Consider the following 21,670-nt stretch of genomic DNA (forward strand, 5'->3'; position numbering starts at 1 on the left):
CACCGACGGACAGTCCTGGAAGCAGGGTGGATGAGTTACTATCATTTTAAGTGTGCCATTAAACACTGTTCACAGAAGAGCTGGCCAAGAGGGTGCTGAAAACACTGATGGCAGCCAGCAGCTTGTCAACACAGAGTTGTGATAACAGGAGCAGGCCTGCGCTGATGTTAGCCATAGCCGAGCTCCCCCTAGAATGAACAGGGCTTCCAGGGGATTGCTCCATCCCCAAGAACAGCAAGCAACTCTCTAGCCTACCTAAAAGATCCAGAGGTTGCCGTCATTGTTGCCAAAAAACCCTCAAGGCAAGAAGAATTAAATTTTTCCATCACTTTGATCAGCATCAGGATTTGCATCACAGTTTTCAGTTACTGTATCCCAAATTTTATCTGATGCAGGTAATCTGCTCACAGGAAGATATTTCAGCTATTTAAGGCAAGGGAAGCATTCAGTGATGCCACCAGGAGCAGCACAGGCGGTTTTCCCAGACCATTATGAAAAACCCTCCCCACACCCAGATGACTAGAAATTCTTTGTAAGCTGAAAACAAACCCCACCCTGTACCCACAGGGCCAGGGAAAGCACATGTGTCAGCAGCTGAGAAGACAGTAATGAACACAGCCTCTTCACCAGGGAGATGGGAAGGCATCAGGCTGGACTCATCTCCCTACCAAAAATTCCAGCCCTTAGTCAACACTCTTTCCACTCGGACATTGGCTGTCAGGCAGTCAGCAGAGATTTACATCTTCAAAGCTACAATCATCAAGAGGTTTTAATAGATTCAATTGAAGCTATTTCCTCCTTTAAGTATGTACAAACTGAGATGTGGCAACATTACGTTAATATTGAAGAATCAAAGTTAAAACTGCTGGGAAACTTCTGTTGGCTGAGGCATAGGACAAGTTTTGCACATTAGAGAAAGCTATTCCATATTCTAATTAACTGTTTAACATGACATTAGTTATGAGATTAAAAAATATCACATGAACAAATATAGGAAAGGCTGTAGCAGGCGGCTCCCTCTTCATTAGCATTAAATTTGACAGTGGTTCAGCTGCTGCACCACATTCTGGTCTGATCTGGCGAGGAAGGGAAGTGCTCAGAGTCAGAGCAGGCAATTAAGCAAATATTCCAACCTTCTAATCCTTTTGGGTAGGGTGCTAGGGAGCTTTGGAAAGCACAGCTGTGATCATTGATTGGATTTCTGAATGCTCTCACACGAACTAAGCCCCAGATACCACAGAACCCAGCTGACTTTGCTCCCCAGCCAAGCAGAGGTACAGAAGAACAATGCCATGTGTCCCCAGTGTCACTGCTCACACTATTCTCCCAGAGGCCAAGAGTCCCCAGCTTTGACTCCTTAAGAATTTCAAATATCACAAGTACTCCCAGAACAATGGATACCCCAAGGGAGGGGGGATCCGGACTAAACCCAGCACTTTCTGGAACACTTCATTTCGGGAACTGAGCAGGCCATTTGACAAAGGAGCCACTGTGCAGGCTCCAGCTCTGAAGTGAAAGAGCTCAACAAATCCCAGGTGTGGACCCAGAGCCTTCTCTAAGTACATCTGAGGCTCCAATATCTGTGACCTACATAGATTTCAGCCACCACCAAGTCTTCATCTTCACAGCTTGGTTTGCTTTTCCTGGAAGCTCCAAACCACCATGTTACTAGTTCACAGGCCTGAAGAGTCCCCATAAGCTCTCATGTTCAGATCCCAGACCACTACTTTGCAGCCACAAATATGGGTAGCAAGGTCTGCATTCATGGGTGCAGAATCTGTTCGCCCACGCTCACCTGGTCCCTCCAGCCTGCAGAACCTGCCATGAAGATATTCTGAGGATCTGAGACTATAACCTGAAAAGGGACACAAGGGAGGGGTGAGTGCAGAGCCACATCCATTGAACAGATTTAGTTTTAGGCAACAAAACTAAAGCACTGGCTTAGTCATGCTGTTCATACGCCATTGTGTGCCATGGCACTCAGGCCCTACTCCGTTCTGTCCTGGAATTCAGTATGTGACAATGACTCCCTGGTCTTCCAAGGAGGGTTAACAGTAAACCCCAACCTCCAGCAAAAGCATTAAATGTCACTGGAGCATCCCCTGCTGCTTTCAGGAACCTGCTCACCATAGAACAGACCACTTTCCTGCCTTGGAAGCTACATGCCAAAAGAATTCTTGGCTTAATTTCCCATCTTGCTTATATTTATTCCTGTTTCCAAATGAGTGATCTTCTCTCCCTCCACTCCTTTCAAGTTACCCATTGTACAGCTCCAACTACAAAGTAAACAACATCCACACCAAACTGAGAAGTCTCAAGGTGTTCTGCAGGATATTCCAAAAATCATCTTCCCAAGGCTTCACCTGTAAACACTAAGTACCAACCAGATGAAGCGGAGCTTTCAGCACTTGTATTTTTGCTTTTCCTCATTTGCCTCATGACACTAAATGGCAGGGTGTCAATGGCAGAGTAGGAAGCAGGTAATGAGTGATTTAGAGTGGCTTGAAGAAGGCGATGAGAATGATCCAGTCAGACTGTTCTGAAGGTATTCCTGCAAGAGACAGTTTACCAAAGGTGTTTTTGGAAGAAGCCACTCCTTGCTCATGCACAGCTTTTTGAACTTCCTGAAAAACAGTGTTTACTTGGTCTCCCAGAGCCAGAAGGGCCTCCAGATCTGCTGGAAGACACACCACAGCAGCCTTGAAAGAAGCCTATCCACAATGCTCCCTTTTCCTGCTCATCTTCTCCTAGCACATACAACAATTCCACAGGGCTCTCAGGCACCTGCTCTCATGGCAGGCACCACAAAGAGCAGTAGGGTTTTTGGGAATGCAAAGTCCCTGCTCCAAACAGGCACAGAAGCCTTTGGTCAGTTCCAAAGTAGCCTAACCAGGAACTACAATGGGGCCACGGCAAAAACACAGGATCTGCTGGACTCTTAATCTGAAGTTCCAGATAGGTATTCATGGAGCTTTTGCTATAGGTCTTCAGAGTCACAACCCTGCCCCAGAGCTGTGCTACCAGCCTGTGGAGAACACACTCAAGAGGCTCAGCAAGCTGGTGCTTGGGCCGTTGCTAACCATGTCCATACCCATCTCTTTCCCCTTTCCCCCAGCCCTGTTACAGCCCAGAGGTAAGGACAGCTCTAAAGCAAACAGGCCACATTCTTCCTGCAAGGGCAAGATGGAGTGAGCAAACCAAACTGCTCCTTGCAGAGACCTCCTTACCCAACCAAGGACAAAATGGTTTTGGAGAAAACCAGCTTGGAGTTTTTAAACAACTCCTGGCAGTCAGAACGTGACCTCGCCCCCACGATACACCAAGGTGAGCACACTGCCATCAGCTCTCTGTGAAAAATCTCACCTTTACATTTCTCCAAAAATCCCAGCCAAACTAGACACTCCAAAGATTGCCCAAGGCTGGAGTTATTCCTCAACTTGGCCATCTCCCCACACTTGGTCTGGGAACAATTTTAGGCTTGGAACGCATTACTGCATTCAAGCAGCCACTCCCTGTCATGCCAGTTGTCCAACCCTCAGACCAGCTGTAGGATGAAATTCCTAGGAACAGCAAAATGCCAATCTTTGGATGCAGTGCTTTGCAGGGCAGTCACCAGCTCGGCCTCTGCCACATTCAGCTCAAAGAGATTGCTGAGAACAGCTACACCACCCTACTGACCGTGTCAGCTACTCAGGGTTAGTCCAGCAAGGGCTTTCACCTGAAGTGGCCTTGTGAAACGCAAACCACCAGCCAAAAATAACCCAACTGTGATCACAGACCCAGAGCAGCACTGGACTTGTGGGGCATGGCAAGGGGTCAGTCAAGGAGCAGGTCTCCAACTATCTGCTCAACAGATTTGATTGCCAGGAAGACCCTCCACCAGTCAGAGTATGGCAAGGTACACCAAGACATGGTGCCTCTGAGAAGGACATGGTAGGAGGGACACTGCTCTGCCCTTTTCACTCTAGCGTGAAGCACAGAACACACCCAAGCACAGACTCTCAGAACATACAGTGGTCCCAGTATCACCTGTAAGGGGATCATGCACTTTTGTGCTCAGGGTCACTCCTGATGTCTGTGATACTGCATTGGGAAACAAACCTGCTCAATTCCTGCTTCTACATTTTCCTGGAAAGCACTTTCAAGAAAACATTCAAGTTGTTTATGCACCAGAGGCGCAGTTTCAGAGGAAGCTCTGCCCAGTCAAGTTTCTTGGATTTGGGACACATCAGAAGACTTAAGACAGACACACTGGATGCTGATTGAAGATGAAGGTCAGTGGAACAGGATGTCTCTACCAGGTCTCCTCTGTACAGCTCTGGCAGCCAGGCAGGAGGAACACTGTGAATGTGCTGTCAGGAAGACACTGACACAGCAGGGAGAAGGGTTGTCATGGTGATGTAAACAGGGAGTGCTGAAACTCCCAGGGCAGTCCAGCTTAATGGAGACCTAGAGCACATGCTGCAGAGATAATTTCCCTCCTCAATATACCTAAAGACTGTTCTCAGCTCTGTCCCTGTATGACAGCAAGAGAAAAATCTCCTTTATCCCCCAACAGCCTTTCCAAAGCCCAAACCAACCACGAATGCTTTTGAAGATAAATTAACAGTCCTGTGGCAAGCGAAGGGGTGGGACAATACCAAGTAAGTGCCTTTAATTTTCATGTCTGATTTCTATTGTCTTCCAATGGCACAAAGCTAGTGAAGAGCTGGCAGCTCTTCTGTGCCTGAACTCCAGTTCAAGGGGTTGGTTCACCCCCAGAAACACTAAGGCCCAAAGGTCTCCCTGCCCCGCACCCACACCCCCAGAGCCCTCACGCTGCCTGCAGGGATGGGGCTCCACCTGCTCCAGCAGCATCACAGCATGTGCTGGAGGTGCCAGCTGCACCAGGATTAGCTTCTTGTGGCCTTCCAGGGAGGCTAGGACAGCCCTTCTCACAGAGTGCCCATGCTCCACATACAGGGACTGGTATGTCCAGCGCTATCGTCACACCAAGAACAAATCCAGTCCTCAGGGATGTTTCTATTCCTGTCCCAGACATCTAGCAGACACAGGATGCCTAGGAGATGACAGCACACAAGCTTCATACCTACAAGCCAAAGGCTTGAGATGGTGAAGACAACTTTGTATTAGAGCAGCCACAGGAAAAAACATTGAACCCCCTTTCAGCAACGGATTCAGTTCTATTTCTTTAGCTGTAACCATGACGCACAGCAGAAGAAACAAAACAGTAATGTTATTTTGGATATTGCTTTGTAAACAGATGAGTGGCCAGTTATCTAATTGTGGGAATACCAATATGAGTAGGCTTGGAGCAGCAGAGCATTTGCAGGGTTACTTCACTCAGAGCATCTTGCATCATCTCCATCAGGAAATTTCCACGGAGTGCAATGTCAGCAGCTTGTGCTGCAATACACCTGGGAGAATCTGTGAGGTGCCATCTCCCTTGGGTACCACAGGACTGCCCCCTTCCACTCCAGCCACCAACAGACACATCCACGAAGACATTTACAGGAGGTACTTCCTCAGCTAATTGTTAATTACATGAATTGACAAGAGATCTGACTCAGCTGCTATAGAGCCTCATGAAAGCTGGGCCTCCTACTCCCTGCAGCAGGAATGCCTTCTCCATGGGGAAAGGGTGTAGCAACAGCAGTGAGTCACCGTCCAGACACAGCAGGCCACTACTTGGACAGGATTTATGTTAGGACAGCCTACTGATTGCAGTATGATCTGTCTGCCCTGGTAGCTTCATACCAGGCAGTCATTACTGGGAACACTTTGAAAAAGCTGCATACGGCTCACTCGGGCACCACGGGGCACAATACGAAAACAAGCAGCAACACTAAAGGTAGGTCTTCCACACAAGTTAACCCTGTGTGATGAGATCCAGGGACAGAGGACCACAATCAATACCAGTGAGATCAAAGGGAAGGCTGAAAGAGAAGCCCACAATTGGATGGGTGGCCCAATACAGAATATCCCATGAGTCACACAGTCACTTGCTCCACTACCACCAGTGTCACAGCCACAGATCTGAAACACAGATCACCCCCCAAAGCTGCTGTCTGGCAGGACACATGCCTGGCACAGTAGTGTCTCCCCTCGGGATTTTTCAGTTTGAGGGAGTTTCAGAAGTGCTCCCTGTTCAGAATTCAGGGACAGAGTTCAATGCTATGGCAGTGCAGAAGCAAATGCCTTGATACAACTCTTTTGGGAGTTTTGGACAAGTAGTGAGCTCTGCACAGATCCACCACTGAAGCCCAGTTCTGCAGGCACAGATGTGCACACACATATTATTTCAGTGAGAAGTCAAGAATGCATTGGGCAGCTGAGGACTCACATCCAAACTAAAACCACCCTGCGATTTATTGTCCAAAGGACTCCAGTCAGAACTTTCTTTTTGCTCACTTCTTCAGTGATCTTAAAGTATGAACATGATTTAAAGGAAGTTTTAACAGAGTATGAATTCACATGATCAGTCGAAGCTTTGCCTTACCAGACTACCTTTTCTTCCATCCATTACATTCCAAGATCCCTGTCCTTTGCCTATCCAGGTAGAATGCAGCAGTAGCCCTCCTCATTACCACACTCAGCAGAGAAAAGCACTTCTTAAAGCAAGAGATGGTCTCCCCCAAGCAAATGATCCTGCACTTCCTTATCCTGGATATTATCAGAGAATGCTCTCAAGAATCTGACTAAGGAGAGAACTGCTTTATGGTTTAATTCAGCAGCCCCTGCCAGAACAAATGAATGCACCTTAGGCTTTGTTTCCTGCACATCAGATGTCAGGAGTTTCAAAACACTGGAACTATTTGACACTTTAGATTTTCCATATATAATATAAATCCTCTGTGCATTAGGATCAGAACAGTCCATAGTTCAGGTGTCTGTGTGAGAGCAGTAAAGTGCAAAGAGCACTGCAATGGATTAATAATCGCTTCTAAAGTTGGAAAGCTCTCAGTCTGACTGTGGTAGGTGTAAGTCAGACTCCATCCTGCCGTGCCCCTCTGGCATTGCGTTTGTGCAGCCCTTGGACAGAGAGGGCTGTTGACCTGTTGGTTCCCTGAAGGTGCCAGGGAACAAGGTGGCAAACTGAGCAAACCAGAAGGCACAACCAGAAACTGTGGAGGCAGCCCACACTTCGAAAATCCCCCAAAAGCCATTAAGTGTAAGTTTCCCCACATTAAGATGACCCAGCTGTCCCCCCTCCTGCCAATAAGCACTGCAGGGGACTCTGTGCAGTCCCCCGAGGTGAATGACCAGCACCGCTGCCTCTCAAGGCCAGGCACACAACCACAGCCTCATCACACACAGCAAGGCAACTGCCCTCTGAGGAGCAGGGACAAAGCTGGAATGACACCACTTCAACAGAGCAATTTCCAGTATGTTTGAGAACACTGCATAGATTTTCATGCCCTGGTACCTAGCAGGATACCAGGCAGCAACTCAGATGTGCTTAATAAGCACTCTGCTTAATCAATACTAGAAAAATCAGACCTCCTAATCAGAAACTCCCGATTACAGAAATTTATTTGCATGTTTTATCAATGCAACTTCACCATACAGACAGCTAAGAAATTTGTTCATAAATCTCACCTGTAAGAGGAAAAAGGAACTTTAATTTTTAGATACTGAACATGCAGAAACTGTGCAGAGAGACTAGAGTTCCCATATGCACAAGTTCTACTGCAGAACATGCAGAGTTCCCCCTTCAACAGACACTGCTGGACTACTTCCTTCCCAGACTTTTGACTGTAGCTACATGGAAACCCCAACTCTGATGTTCAGTACATAAGAGATACGGGGAAGCAGCAACCAAAGGATTTGCCCATGGAGTTCAGAGCTGCAGTCAGTGCTTCCGAGCAAGAGAGACTTCCCCGGCAACCTTCCAAGCCTGTTCACTGGACCTCGACGCATTACATAAGGCAAACTCCAAATCAAGGCAGCCATAAGCACCACATTCCAAGGGCAGGGCCAGGTTTGGCAGGAATCAGCTGTGGCACAGATGGACAGGCTTGAAGAACTTCAGTACAAGAAGCCAACTGAAGAGCAGCCACTGACCTTTCAAATAAGAAAGGCAGTTGGTAACCTGAAGCCAACTGCACGGAGAGAACATGCAGAATATATGACCATAGATGCGCCCATGTCACAGCAAAGCACACACAGGGATCTCCTAAACCAGCACAGACCAGCTTCCTCCTGAAAACATTCACTCTCCATGAAAACCTCAAAGGACTTGGAAAATCTGGTCATGGGCTTAAGTTACGGCTTCCAGGGACACAGTGGTGGAAGCTACATACAATCTCATAACGATTTAGTTTGGAAGGGACCTTAAAGACCATCCAGTTCCAACCCCTGCCATGGGCAGGGACACCCCCCACTGCCTCTAGAGCCAGGTGTACAGGCTTTCAAGCTTACCAGCTATTCCTGAGTTTCCTGCAATCCTGCGAACAGGATTAAGCACCAGCCAGCCTTAACACAGTTAAATTGTCAGCTCAGCTTTCAGGAGCACAGACCAAGCGATGCCTGACAGCACTACCAGCTGTGCTTCCTTCCAAGCTTTAAAGTTTCTCACAGTGTTGCACAACCCACTGCACACCAAGTCTGCCTAAAATATGCAAATACTGACACAGAAGTGATTCACAGTCCTGAAGTGTGTCATTGGCTAGACAAGGAGATCTTTAAGACTGAAAGCAGCCAAGTGCCACCCTTGTCCACTCTGCGCTTGCCCCACATGTGGCACCACATCAGCACACAGTGCGTTCAGAGTGAGTGTAAAGAGTGCAGGCAGACCTTGGCTCACTCAGGTATTTTCCTTCTGCTGAGGGGTTAGAAAAGCATGAACAAGACCAAGCAAATGCATTTCTCTTCACAGCAGCAGGAATGACTCTGTTGTCTTTTGTCACTCTCTGACCAGCAGTTACCAAGAGATGAAGAGAGACAGCAACAACAACAAAAACATCCTACTCTGTAATTCTGAAGCATGGCAGCTTAGCCAGGCGAGAACCTAAGGCTTCCAGACATTAAGTAACCTCACCTTTAGTCATCTGCTCAAGAGCACTTGCCAGCTCTGCAGCATCTCTTCTGTGCTTTGAGCACAAATCTGTATTTGTTAACCTCCATCTCCAGGTGAAGCTTGCAGGAGCTGTTACCTGTACACAGGTACAGACAGCCATGGCTGCAACAGGATCCGGCTGCTCTGGTTTCACAGCCTTTATCAGAGATCACACACAACAACAACAACGTGATTTTCTCTCCAGGTCCTGGCTTGTAGCAGGCAATCTGCTGACTTACCATCTGAACAAGCTCTCAGTGTCACAACCCTGAACTAGCTCCTGCTGCAAGAATGCCCAAAACTTCAGTGCTGGAAAAATGTCCAGACAGACTTGTAGCAATTTTCAATTTATCTTTCAGACAGGAATGCCACTTCCCTTTAAATATATTTTGCAGAATTATTCTACAAAAATTGTCAGTGCCCACTCACTCTTCCCTTTAAGTCTGGACACTCCTCAGCACTGTAGGTGGACAGGTGACCACCTTCTACAAAAATGGCTTTTAAAACTTGCTTGAATGACAGGTCTGAATTCCAGAGAACTCAGCAGACCACCACATTAATTTGCATAATATCAGGTTTTATGTTTCTGTTCTGATCCTCAAACACTCACTCTACCTTGGTTAGCACCTCAGCTTTTCCTTCTTTTCCTTTTTCAGAGGCCAGCTGAGCCTACCCGAGGGGTTCAAGAAACCTGCAGATTCTGAGGGAAGGGGTTTGGCAGAGGGGAAAAGAACATCACAAGGTTAAAACACCTGCACTGCAATCTAAGGTGGTCAATGCAAGCAAGTAAGAGGCTGCAGACCAGGAGGTAGGAAAGCTGGTGCACTGGCACTTGCACAGCTGTGGCAGAGGACAGGGTCTCTGCCTCTCCTAATCTCTTGCTCCCCAAAGCAGCACAACACTGACCTCATTTTCCTTTGGCTTTGTAGCAGCGACCATGGAAAAAGCAACACCCAGTGATGTGCCACTCAGAGCCCCTCCCATCCAGCCCATTCCAGAGCTGGATAACCCCGCTTCTCACCTGCACAAGATACCTTCCAGAAGCAACAGGGAAAAGAGAAGAGCTTCCAGGCTCCCTCACACAGGACCATTAATTCAGTTAGGTTCTTCACATTTTTGAAAGAGAGGTGCACAAGCAGTCTACACAGCACCTGCTGACAGACTCACAGGACATCCTGCGTTATTCAGAGTCCAGCAGTGGACATGGTATAGTGGTCAGGTTATCCGATGGCACTGATGGCACTGCCAAAAGTCATCACTGGTCTAAGAACAGAGCAACTGAGGCCATCTGATCACAGACTCATCCACAGAATCCTCCCCAGTTAACTCCCTAGGGCACAAATTTGGGAGATAAGGAACTCCACGAAGTCTTATCCTGAAAGAATAAACCACAGCAACTTGCTCATGTATTAAAGGAATTTAACTGTTTAGACAAGCCCATGACTAAGGACAGAACTAGCTTCCTTCCAGGAAGCAATCTATTCATAGCCTTTAATGGAAATCCAAATACTTGGGAATTAGCTGTTTTGGTGTATTAAGGGAAACTTCATCTTCCCCTTCCCATAGATGAGGTAGTTTTCTACACACACTGAAAATGGAAAACATGCTAAAATACAGCAAAACTTACAAACTATGCACAGTTTGTAGATGAGCTTTTAGCTCCTTTCCTAAACAGCATCTGTCTGCCCACTGCAGTAGTAAATGATGTCAATCTCAGACCTTCATGCATTCATCTTCTCCTCTACAGTAACTAATGCTAAAAGTCAGAGTCAAGTAGCCTTGGAATGGGCTGCTCAACAGACCTCGTGGCCACCAGGACAGATGTGACCAGGGACAAGAGAATGTAAACAATTCCTATCCTCCATGGTTTTAGACTAATATTGGTTAAAAAGCAAGTTTTAGCTGCTGTTGGCTAGAGACACTATTTTAAGAACAGCAGCACTAAAAATTCAAATGATTCAAATGCAATTGGCCTTTCAGTCACATTTTCCCCCTAAACAGAACACATATCAAACATTCCAAAGGAACAGACAAGGTGAAAAAAACTTTGTCTTCATGCTATGAACTGTTCTAGCCTTTCATCTTAAAGACCCTGCAGTTCAGAAGATAAATTCCAAAAAAATTAAAGTCTTGTCAGCAGAACTGCTGGAAAACAGTTTTGATCCTTTCAGGAAAACATCCAAAAATTTTTCTCACACTGAAAAAGTCAACTTGTTTCAGTCCACACATTACATGAAGTTTTGTCCTGAAGTTTTGTCCTTTTTGTCTAAATACAAGGTTGCTTGAAACAGAGACAAGAGAGATGATGTACTGCTGTGCTTGCCAAGCAAATGCCAGCTCTGAGAGATGGTAACTTAGAGCAGTCCAAGCCAAACTGCACAGGTACCCTGCATGGCGTCCCTGCTGAGCAAAGGGGACCAGCACCCAGCACTGTGAGAGTACCCCAGTCACACCCAGAGACACCACACATACTGGGGAAATCTGAATGTCCCTCCCCTAACATCAAATATTACAAATAGAATAGTTACAGATACCATGATTCTGTGACAGGTATGACAAAGCCCCTTACCAAAAAAATGACAAATAACTGGAAAACATCACCTGTTCACTCAGCCAGGCACTGACACCACCCTGCCTCCCATTAATCAGGAGGAGGTTAGTTAATATTTAAGAAGGTTGTTACAGCTCAAGATAGATCACTGTGCCGTGCTCTCAACCAGATCCCTTACAAAAAAACAGATAAAGCTGAAGACAAATGCATGGAAAAGACACAGGGCTGAACACAACATATCCTCATAGTCCTTTGGTGACAAGTCATGGCATTTCAGCAAATAGGAAGTTCCCATCATTTTGGCAAGGAGCAGAGTTAAGCTATGAAATAACCCCAATTCTCTGGTACATCACCATCTCCACTGAGCTCACAGAGTGTTGGCTCTCAGCCGCCAGTTAATCCCACTAGGTGCTAAAGTATTCACACAGTGGAAACAGCTGTCTCAGAAGGGTTGGAAAGGCAAGAGACCCCAAAAAGTTCTTCCAAGTGCCACCCTGGTGATTCATTAGCTTTTCTAACTGATGTCAGAGCTGGCAAATCCACCTCACTGTACCTGTTCCCCAGCCCAGGCAGCACCAAGCCCAGCACTGTGCCCTGGATGTGATCCAGTGGGTACCTGGGTTTTTAGTACAAGTGTTTGCCAACAGGGCTCAAGTGCAGCAGTACAGCAATCACTGGAGATTTGGGGCTTCCTTCCATTTATTTATGTAAGTGAGCTCAACAACACACATGGTGATGAAGACAGTTTTGAGAAGGTGGGTATACTACATCTTTTCTCTCATCAGTAGTGGAGTAAGAGCCTTAAAAATCACAGTTGTAATTCAGGTTCGTTTAAAAGCTTTCAATCTTCACTGAAACCTATTGAACTGCTCTGTTTTCTGCTCCCGGGTATTGATTACTGGGGTGGGTCAGGTGAGGGGGAGTATGAACAACTGCTTTCCAGCCACTTTTGAGTGATGCCACAGCTTGTGACATCATGACTGTCTCCATGGCAGCACAGCAACACAACTGAATTGAAACAGGAGGAGGCCAATTAGAACAAGAAAGCTCCTCTGTAGTTGGAACCATACTAATTAACAGAAATAAGAGAAGCTGTTATAGAAAGGACATTGTTCCAACAATAAAAACCTTGCTTTTAACTTGCCAGGTGAACCCAAGACACCCAAACCACGGCTAAGTACAAAAGTCCTTCCAGACTGGAAACCCCATGATATCATTAGCTGTATTTCCAGCTCTACAGAACGCTGAGCACAGCCTGGATCTGTGAGGTCATTTTTCATCTTCCCTCACATCAAGTTCTCCTCTCCACTGGAGCCTGCTTACACTCTTAGGAGGCTGCTCAGCACATCACGCTCAAGGAAAGCCCCCTAGCTGAAGTGCCTTTCAGCCTTCTACAATTAGCAGACACATCTCTGTGGGGGGCACACAAAAGAAACCAACGCCAGGCCAGCAACCCAGAGTGACTCACGCCAGCTAAGTCTCTACCTTCAAGGATGAAGCATACTCAGGGTTTGGAACAGATGATATGAACAAGATCTGGACCCTCTAAGTATGTACACTGTTTTGTTTTCAATCTCCAAATCAAGAGACACAGAGGAGCAATCTCAGCTAGTGTCAGTTAAGTTGTGACAGTGCAGTTGGGGGCACATTAAGCCAAATGTGACTCCGACTGATCTCCATCCTACGGAGCACTTGCTGCGGTCCCAGAGATAAGGCAGCTGCTCTATTGCTCCAGAGCGGCCAGGAACAACACACAGCTCATAAAAATTCCCCAGGGAGAGCCCACACTGTTAGGAGTGTACCACAGTCAGGCTCTTAGCCTTAGGCACCTCCACTAGATTCAGCCCAATAAAGACCAGCTACACTCTGTACATTTACCCCATTTTTCTTTTCCCAGGCAAGCCTAAAAGCTACAGCAGGCCAGGAACAAGCTGAGTGTAAACTTTCCTAGAAAACAAGCTTGAAGGTATAAGGCACAGCACAAAGTCAGTGCACCTGGAGTGAGGAGACCTGCACCAACACAGAAGCTCAAGCACAGTGACACAGCATGTGCTTTGGCTGGAGATGAAACCTTCATGGGTAACGCTGCTTCCCACAGCTCCTGTGAGCACACCTACTGTGCTCTTCTCCTGCAATTCCATGGCAAAGTGAGGCCTTCACTGCTGGCAGGGGAGACAGAGCACATAGGTCCCTAGTACTGGCACACTCATGGCATACGGAGGCTGGGCAGCAATCTGGTTAACAGTTGCTTTGTGATTAGAGGCACAGCTGGCTAAACCTGAGTCACCTTAAAAAAAATGCTCAAATACATCACACCATAAGAATTAGGATAAAAGATTTAACTGGTATCTTCACAACTGCAGCGGAAGCAGTTCTCAGTCATAATTCAGTCAAGTGAGTCTTTATACAGAACACTTCTAGTCCCTATATCTCAGTCAAGTGCAGTTATTTCACACACAGAGGCAGAACTTGAGGTAAGGCATTAACAGTGACTGGGGTTCCTGCTGGGATTCACCCTGCCATTAAAAACAAGGCATCCTCTGGCACACATCTGAGAAATGGGACAATGGGACTTCCTCAAGCCTCTGTCACTAGTGAACGCAGCTGGTTCAAACAGCAGACATACCTTCCCGCACACAGCTTCTGCCAGGCAGCACCTGACTGGTTCCAGCTTTCACAAGCTGGAGCTCAACTGTAGGTCAAAAGGCTGTAGGTCACTTTTTAGTTCATTCTGGCCTCAGTGTTCCTGGTTTACCAGCTCATTCACCCAGAACTGCAGTCACATGCACCTGCTGCCTGAACACACCATCACCCACAACTAGGGGATGTTTGTTAACAGAGCAAGAAACTAGAACAGAGCAGAAAACATGATTTACTGTATGAATCAGGCCTTACTGCAGTAGAAAAAACCGTTAGCCACAGAAAGGAAAGAAACCAGGCAGAGGCAGAAATAACCAGCTTCCTAAAGTTATTTTTAGAGCTGCCTCCACCAACACTAAAGATATTCAGAGCTGTTGAAAAAAAGTAAATCAAAGGTAAGCACACAAATAGTGTCAGAAGAAAGCGGACAGTGCTTCAAAGTTACTGTTGCCACCAGTGCAGCAGCTGCAATTGCTGGCCCAGTTCTGTCCTTTGATTTGGGACAGCATCATTATCCTGGGCTCTGCTTTGCTCTGTCAATGAGCTTAAGGGAGCTGTGCCACATGTGTGCTAGAACACAGCAGGACAGCGTCACCTGGGCAGTCACTGCTGTGGGACAGGCTGAGCATAGCCTGGACAGGGGAAAGGACAGGCAGCGTTTCCATTCCCTTTGTACAAGGGGCTGTTATCACAAAATCAGCTAGGTTGAAAAGGCCTCTGAGATCAAGTCCAACCTATGACCGAATACCACCCTGTCAACCAAATCATGGCAGTCCAGTCTTTCCTTAAACACTTCCAGAGACGGTGACTGCGCCACCTCCCTGGGCAGGCAATCCCAATGTCTAATCACCCTTTCTGTGAAGAAATTCCTCCTGATGTCCTTCCCTGGCACACCTTGAGGCCGTTTCCTCTCATCCTGTCCCTTGTTCCCTGGGAGGAGAGCCCGACCCCCCCCTCGCTCCTGTCAGGGAGTTGTACAGACCGAGAAGGTCCCTCCTTTTTCCAGGCTGAGCCCCCCAGCTCCCTCAGCTGCTCCTCATCAGATCTGAGCTCCAGCCCCTCCCCCAGCTCCGTTCCCTTCCCTGGACGGCCGGGATGACAGGCTGGGCACTGTCCCCGCATACTGACAGAGCACAGGGCGCTCTCTCCGAGCAGGAGCCGGAGCTCTCCCAGCACAGCTCGGCCGGGCACGGGGCCCTGCTCAGGCAGCGCCCCGGGGGCGGCCCGGCCCGCGCTCACCTCGCCCTACGGCCCTGCTGCAAAACGCGGCGGCCGCAAAGCGCGGCCGGGCCGGGGCCGCCGCCCTCGCCCGGGGAGCCCCGAGGGACCCCGGCCGGGACAGCGGCACTGCGAGAGCCCCGAGGGATCCCGCGAGCAGGGCAGTCCCTGTCCTGTTTGTGCCGCTCTGGGAAATCCACTACACACAAGCACTGGGCATCTCCCAGCTCCAGCCCACGGTTTCCGGGGTCCGACAGAATCATTAAAGCTGGAAAAGACCTCCGAGATCATCCAGTTCAACCCGTGACCGAACACCATCTTGTCAACTAAACCAGCACACTGAGTGCAACTTCCAGTCTTTGCTTAAGCACCTCCAGGGGTGGTGACTCCACCACCTCCCTGGACAGCCCGTTCCAATGTCTAGTCCCCCTTCCCGTGAAAAAATTCCTCCTAATGTCCAACCTAAACTGCTGCTGGCAGAGCTTAACTATATCCTTTTGTCCTGTTGCTCGTTTCCTGGGAGAGAAGGCCACTCCTTGGCCCCTGCCCCACTGCCCTGAGGAGGCCACTCGAGATGCTCTGCCTCCCTTTTATCTCCTAACCCTGCAGATTTCTTCAGTCCTGATGTCAGCTTTGTCCCACAGAAGCACTGCAAACAGGAATTGAAGCACCACACAGATGAACAGCCAGAAACCAGGGATCCCTCCTAGCTGGTGCCTGCACAGGGACCCAGTGGGTCAGATGGAACATGGGACTATCAGACCAGAGTGTTCACCGAACCCACACAGCTGTGCACGGCTGACAGGGAACAGCATTCATAGCAGCAGCCACAGGAAAGGTGACTACTGACATCTCCATCCAAGCCTTCTGTTTCCCTTCCCCAAAGCTCCGATTCCCCCCAGTTAGCCTGAGTTAGTGTTTGACTTGAGCAAGAATAAGTCCTGTGAGAGAGCAGGGCTCTAAGGGCTGCTCTGGCAGCCTCCCCTTAGCAACCCAGGGCACTCTGCAGCACTCATCTCCAGCGAGGACCTTAACAGAGCAGCGATAAAAGCTAATGTGTGGGCTAACAGTGCTGTTAGCAACAGTGCCTCTGGAATGGCTGACAAGATTGCAGGGTGACAGTGAGACACAGACATGGAGCCTGGTGCCAAGCACAAAGGCCAACAGCAACAGGCTGCTGGTGAACAGAGCTCTGCTTCCCAGCATCCAGGATTCCCCACTCAAGGCCTGGCTCTTGGCATGCTGCAAACTTGAGGGTCACTGAAACTGAATACTTTGGAAATAAAGTAGCTACTTTGTCCAGGACCAGAGCTAAAGAGGTGCAAGCACTGTCCAACACCCTCTTACTTCCAAGGGAGCAGCTTTTCAGGCACTGGGAAGAGTTCTCCAGCTCTGTTTGACCAGTACTCATCTCCTCAAATCTACCTGGAAAGTTCCAGTCCACACTGTACAAGCTGGGCATTACAGCAGCCCTGCACTGCCAGGGAGCTTGCTTTGCTCAGAGCAGCAGTGCTAAGAGGCCAGAATTCCCAGCCCAGGACCCACTGCTGGAGTGGCAGGTCAAACAAGACAGCACTGGCAGCTGTTCAATAGAGCACACCAAAACCTGGGAGAGTTCCTGGACAGAAATGTTGTGACTTGGGACCCCGCATTTGGGCCAAGCTAAGAAATTGAAAAGCCTCAGGGTTCAAACAAGGAAAAGGAGGCTTCCCAACAAAACAGCTACTCAAGCGACCTCACAGCTCTGCAATAATGTGCTGGCTCCAGAGCTGTCCCCACACACGCTGTTCTCCACAGAAGCAGCACTGACTAGTCTGGCAGCCAAGCAGGCAGGACACAGCAAAACAGAGGCCTTCAGGAGAGGGTCCAGGGACTCCCTTGGGGACAGTTCCACAGCAGCTTTTGGGACACTTTCTCTAGCTTCAGACTCAAATAGTTGTCTTATGTGTAGGGCCTAAGAGGGATGTAACATCCATGCTTTAATGTTCCAATTTTAACGCATTTGTAGATATGCCCACTCTGGGTAAGAAGTTTAGGCTTGGAGTTCCCTCCTGAATACGGCAAACACCTGGCTGGGCTCTGTTCAGTAAGATCTCAACCACTTTCAGAATAGAAAAAACCCAAGGCAAATAATACTTAGAAGTTTGACTCATTTTATGACAACAACTTGCAATAAGAATTCCCTTTTATCAACTCTGAAATACTTTTCAGCTTTCATCAAACATCACTTTCCACTAGGACAGTACATCAGTAAAAAGGCATAAGCAACTTCTGATCTTCACTTTAATTCCAGCTCTGACAGACCTGCACCACAGGTAAGAATTTACCTTTGAAACATTCACCACTCAAGTTTCTCAGTCGACTTCAAACTGGAGAGACAAAACAGTAGCTTAAGCTTTGATCTCTTAGAATGAGGTTCAGAAAAGATCACTGCAGTGAAACCTGGATGACTTAATGAAGAGCACTAAACAGGATACACAAGATTGATTGTCAACACATCCTTGATGTAAATACTAGTGCTAAGGTTTAAAAATTTATGCACTTTCACAGTGTTCCCCTTTTGAGCACTGCTGTCGCAGCAAGCCTAGCTCAGGTGAATCCCTTGAGAGACTGGTTTCAATTTCTTGGTGTTGCCAGAGCCGACAAATTTCACCCTCCTGAGACTCTGCAGAGCAGTGGGGATAACACAGCTCCTGTGTGCACATCTGCTCAGGTGACACTGCAGCACCTGTGAGGGCATCGGGCACCCTGCCTCTATCCCAGCAGGGGCATGTGCCCCTCTGGCACATGCCTTTATTGGCAATTCATGGTGCAAGACTAAGCTCAGCAGCAAGAAGGTAAGTAGGAGAGAATCAAAACTCAGCTGTCTTCCTTCACAGTATTAAAATGTAGAGAAGTTTGGGAAGAGGTCTGGCAGTGCACAGCCCACAGCCCTGTCCCTCTCCAGAAATCCAACAGTTTCCGGGCCTGGGGGACCAATAACTCCCCCAAGACTGTTTGTCACTTGTCCTTGACAGCAGACTAGCACTTACCTAACTGGTTCTAGTGGAAATCACAAATGCTGTTGCAATAGCGCCTTTTGGATTTCTAAACCAGACTCTGGCAGAGCAGAAGTGAAGCACAGGCCTGAGAACCTGGTCAGGACTTCAGCCATGGGGCTGCTGTTCCTCTTGCCCCTGGCTTCTCCAGGGGACAGACTGCACCCATCTGCACTAAACACAATTAATTAATTCTGCAACAAAATGAAGCAGACAGAATTTCCACTTTCCTAAATATTTTCTCCTCTCCTAAACAAGCCCATCTGCAAATCCTCAAAAACCTTCCACTTGTTTAAAGGCAGCTTATGTCAAACCCTGGTATCCACTTCTCCCTCTCCCTGGGTGGCAGGCTGGCATGGAGACTGGGAAAGAAGGGAAGGATAAACTCAATCTTTCATGAACTGTTCTGGAGAGACCCAGATGAGAATTCACCATTCTCATCCCCAAGTGCAACTACAGCCCTCACAGTATCTGACAGCCTGAATTCTAATCGCCCTTCACAGCAAACAGCAATCATACTTAGCATTGCTCCCCTCCCTTTTAAATCTGCTCTGATGGGAAACACACTGACAACTTTTCATTGCAGAAATTAAAGTGGATTTTTCTTGAACAAGGCCACCCGCCTGCACAGCCTTAATCCTTCCAGCTCACATATGTCCCCGTAACTTGCACTGCTCTGAATCCAATTATGCCTCCTCAATCCATTAAAAAATATTTGAGGGTGTTGTGCAGGTTGCACTGAGCAAGAGTATCAGAATCAGCTAAAGAGGCACTAGCAAGCCCTGCTCGATGCCTTCCCTCTGCAGGCGTGCATGGAGTGGGTTATTAGAAAAATTAAATGTCACAGAGTGACTTTCACAGGGCCCAGTGAACTAGTTCCAAACTACAAAAGTCGGGGCTTAGACAACAGGAAAATCCATACAGCAGACAAGACTTGACACACAGTTATTTGTAAGCGCCTGGTAGTTATTAGTTGTCCATTACAAGCTTTTACAGTTCTCTTGCTCTGGCAGCACACACAGCTAGGAACAAGCTCACGGAGCAGCTGGTCTCCCATGCGTTACGCTGGAAGAGCAGGATAACCCTGAGCAAAGTCGTCAGAAGTGTCCACAAATCTAAACTGTACGCACAGATCAGTCACCAGAGTATCCAAGGACTCTCACACAGCTGTGAGTGAAACACAAGCTGACAGTGTGTGCTGGGACACTGACTACAGTTCCACACTGGTACCTGTTGGCCTCCCAGTGCTCCGTACTTTACAAAATTCCATTGTATTCTCCGGACAGACAATCCACATATCACAGAAACCAAGTTCTTCCATTATCATCTTTGCTGATCAGGGTCTGGCAGAGGCTGCACAGGGTCTCCTTGTCCTTTCCAAGCTGGCAGTGCCCAGCAATTACACGCAGCACTTCCACGGCCATGCTACAGATCTCAGCATCCTGAGCTATACCACAAACTTACACTGCCACTACAGAAGTGGGACAGAAGTAGCAAGCTGGATGCAAAAATAGCAGATGGCAGTTTAGCACTTGCACCTTATAGATGAATTTTTAGGTTTTCCATGACTGCAACACATCAAACAAATTCTGCACGTAACCCTCTTCTGAATACTAAGGTACATGTACATCAATACTTTATCTGAAAGCCAAGTAGACTGCATTTGATCACTAGTTAAACTTACTTTTCTCCACGCATTCAAGAACATGTAACTTCATAGCACCAAATTCCTGTTGAAGAGGAATTACCAGCAAAGTAATTTGGACCCTCTGGAGTCAAGTCTGCCAACTTACACGACTTGGCAATCTGGCTTGTTAACATCCCACATGATTGGAATTTATTTTAGGATCCAATGCCACATGCCGTGAGGTTTTTTTTTCCCCTTTTCTTCTTTTCCTTCCCCAAATGACAAGCTAAAGCCCAGGATTCAGAGGTCCTAATTCCATTCCTGTCTCTAAAACACACGCCCTGGGGTCAAGGTCCTTTGCAGAATAAGTAATATTAGTCCTATCAACGGCATCCTGCAAATAATTCTCCTTTTTGAGCCTCTCATTGAAGACTGGAGTAGAAATTAAGAGCCACATTTACTTACTGCTCACAACCAATCCAGCATCCCCACCCTCCTGCATGGCACACCATTGGTGAGCTGCACCTGCAGTTAAATCCGGAGGGATTCAGCCTCAGCTCTCGGACAGGTCGGGCACCTCGACGCAAAGGTGCTACACTAGGTACCTTTAACTAGGACTTGTTCTCCCAGGCTAAAAAAAGAGACTTTCCAGAGCCAGCTTGGTCGGGAGGTGCCAGCTCTCTGCGCTGCGAAATGTCAGCCTTCAGCTTCGTGCCTCGCCCAGGCAATTCCCTTTTCTTTTTCGGAAGAATCTGAACGCCTCCCCAAAGAAGGGGCCCGTGTTCCCTGCTAGGGAACACACTTAGGGAAGCGCCGCTTCCTTCCCTCCAGCACAGGGAGGGATCTCCTTAAGGGCCCGAAGCACCGGGCTAGGCACCCGGCTCGACCCTGCACGGCCCCCGCAGGGTCAGGGACAGCGGGCTCGGCGCTCCGGGGCTGGCAGGAGGGCAGAGCCCGGCCCCCCGCGGCGCAGGCAACATGCGGGGGAGGATGGAGCAGCCCCCCGCACCCCTCCCCACCCCGGAGCCGAGCGGGGCGGCAGCGGGACCCCCCCGCGGCGGCCGAGCAGGTCCCACGGAGGGCTGGGACGCGCGTGGGAAGCGGAAGGGGCGGCGGGCCCGGCAAGCGGTGGAGCAGCAGCAGGAGCGAGGAGGGAGAGGGCGGCACCCCCGCCCGCAGCCATGCAGGGCCCGGCCCGGCCCCCCGCCCGCGCGGTCACTCACATTGCCTGAGGAGCTCCAGACACAAAGCCATGGGAGACACAAAGAGGGGCGGAGGGGACCGGAGAGACGCGGGGGGCGCGGGGCGGGGGCGCTCGGCCCGGCCTGGGTCCCGCGGAGGGGAGGAAGAGGAGGACGAGCCGCGGGCCGGGGCCGCTCCGGCTGCTCGTGCGGCCGCCGCTGGAGGAGGGAGGAGACGCGCGGAGTCGCCGCCGCACTCACCGCGCCCGCCGCTCCGGCCGCGCGCCCGGGCGGGGCCGCGCATTAAACCCCCGCCCCGCCCCCGCCGCGCGGCCCCGCCCCGCGCGGATCCCCCCG

At 48.9% G+C, this 21,670-nt stretch overlaps 1 protein-coding gene across 7 annotated transcripts in view; it reads right to left on the reverse strand.

Moving 5' to 3' along the window:
* The window catches only part of DLGAP4 (DLG associated protein 4), a 73,790-nt gene that overhangs the window by 20,706 nt on the left and 31,414 nt on the right, over positions 1-21,670 (reverse strand). The window contains exon 1 of one of the 7 annotated variants that reach the window (XM_027664072.1): positions 21,356-21,559. The exons of the other annotated variants lie outside the window; for them this stretch is intronic. Coding sequence (XP_027519873.1) covers positions 21,356-21,386 — 31 coding nt within the window. The 5' untranslated portion in view covers positions 21,387-21,559. Of the gene's footprint in view, positions 1-21,355; positions 21,560-21,670 lie in introns of those variants that run through there. 7 annotated transcript variants of the gene reach the window in all.

The sequence above is a fragment of the Corapipo altera genome, unplaced genomic scaffold, assembly GCF_003945725.1.
Source record: "Corapipo altera isolate COAL_440 unplaced genomic scaffold, ASM394572v1 110, whole genome shotgun sequence".
NCBI lineage: Eukaryota > Metazoa > Chordata > Aves > Passeriformes > Pipridae > Corapipo > Corapipo altera.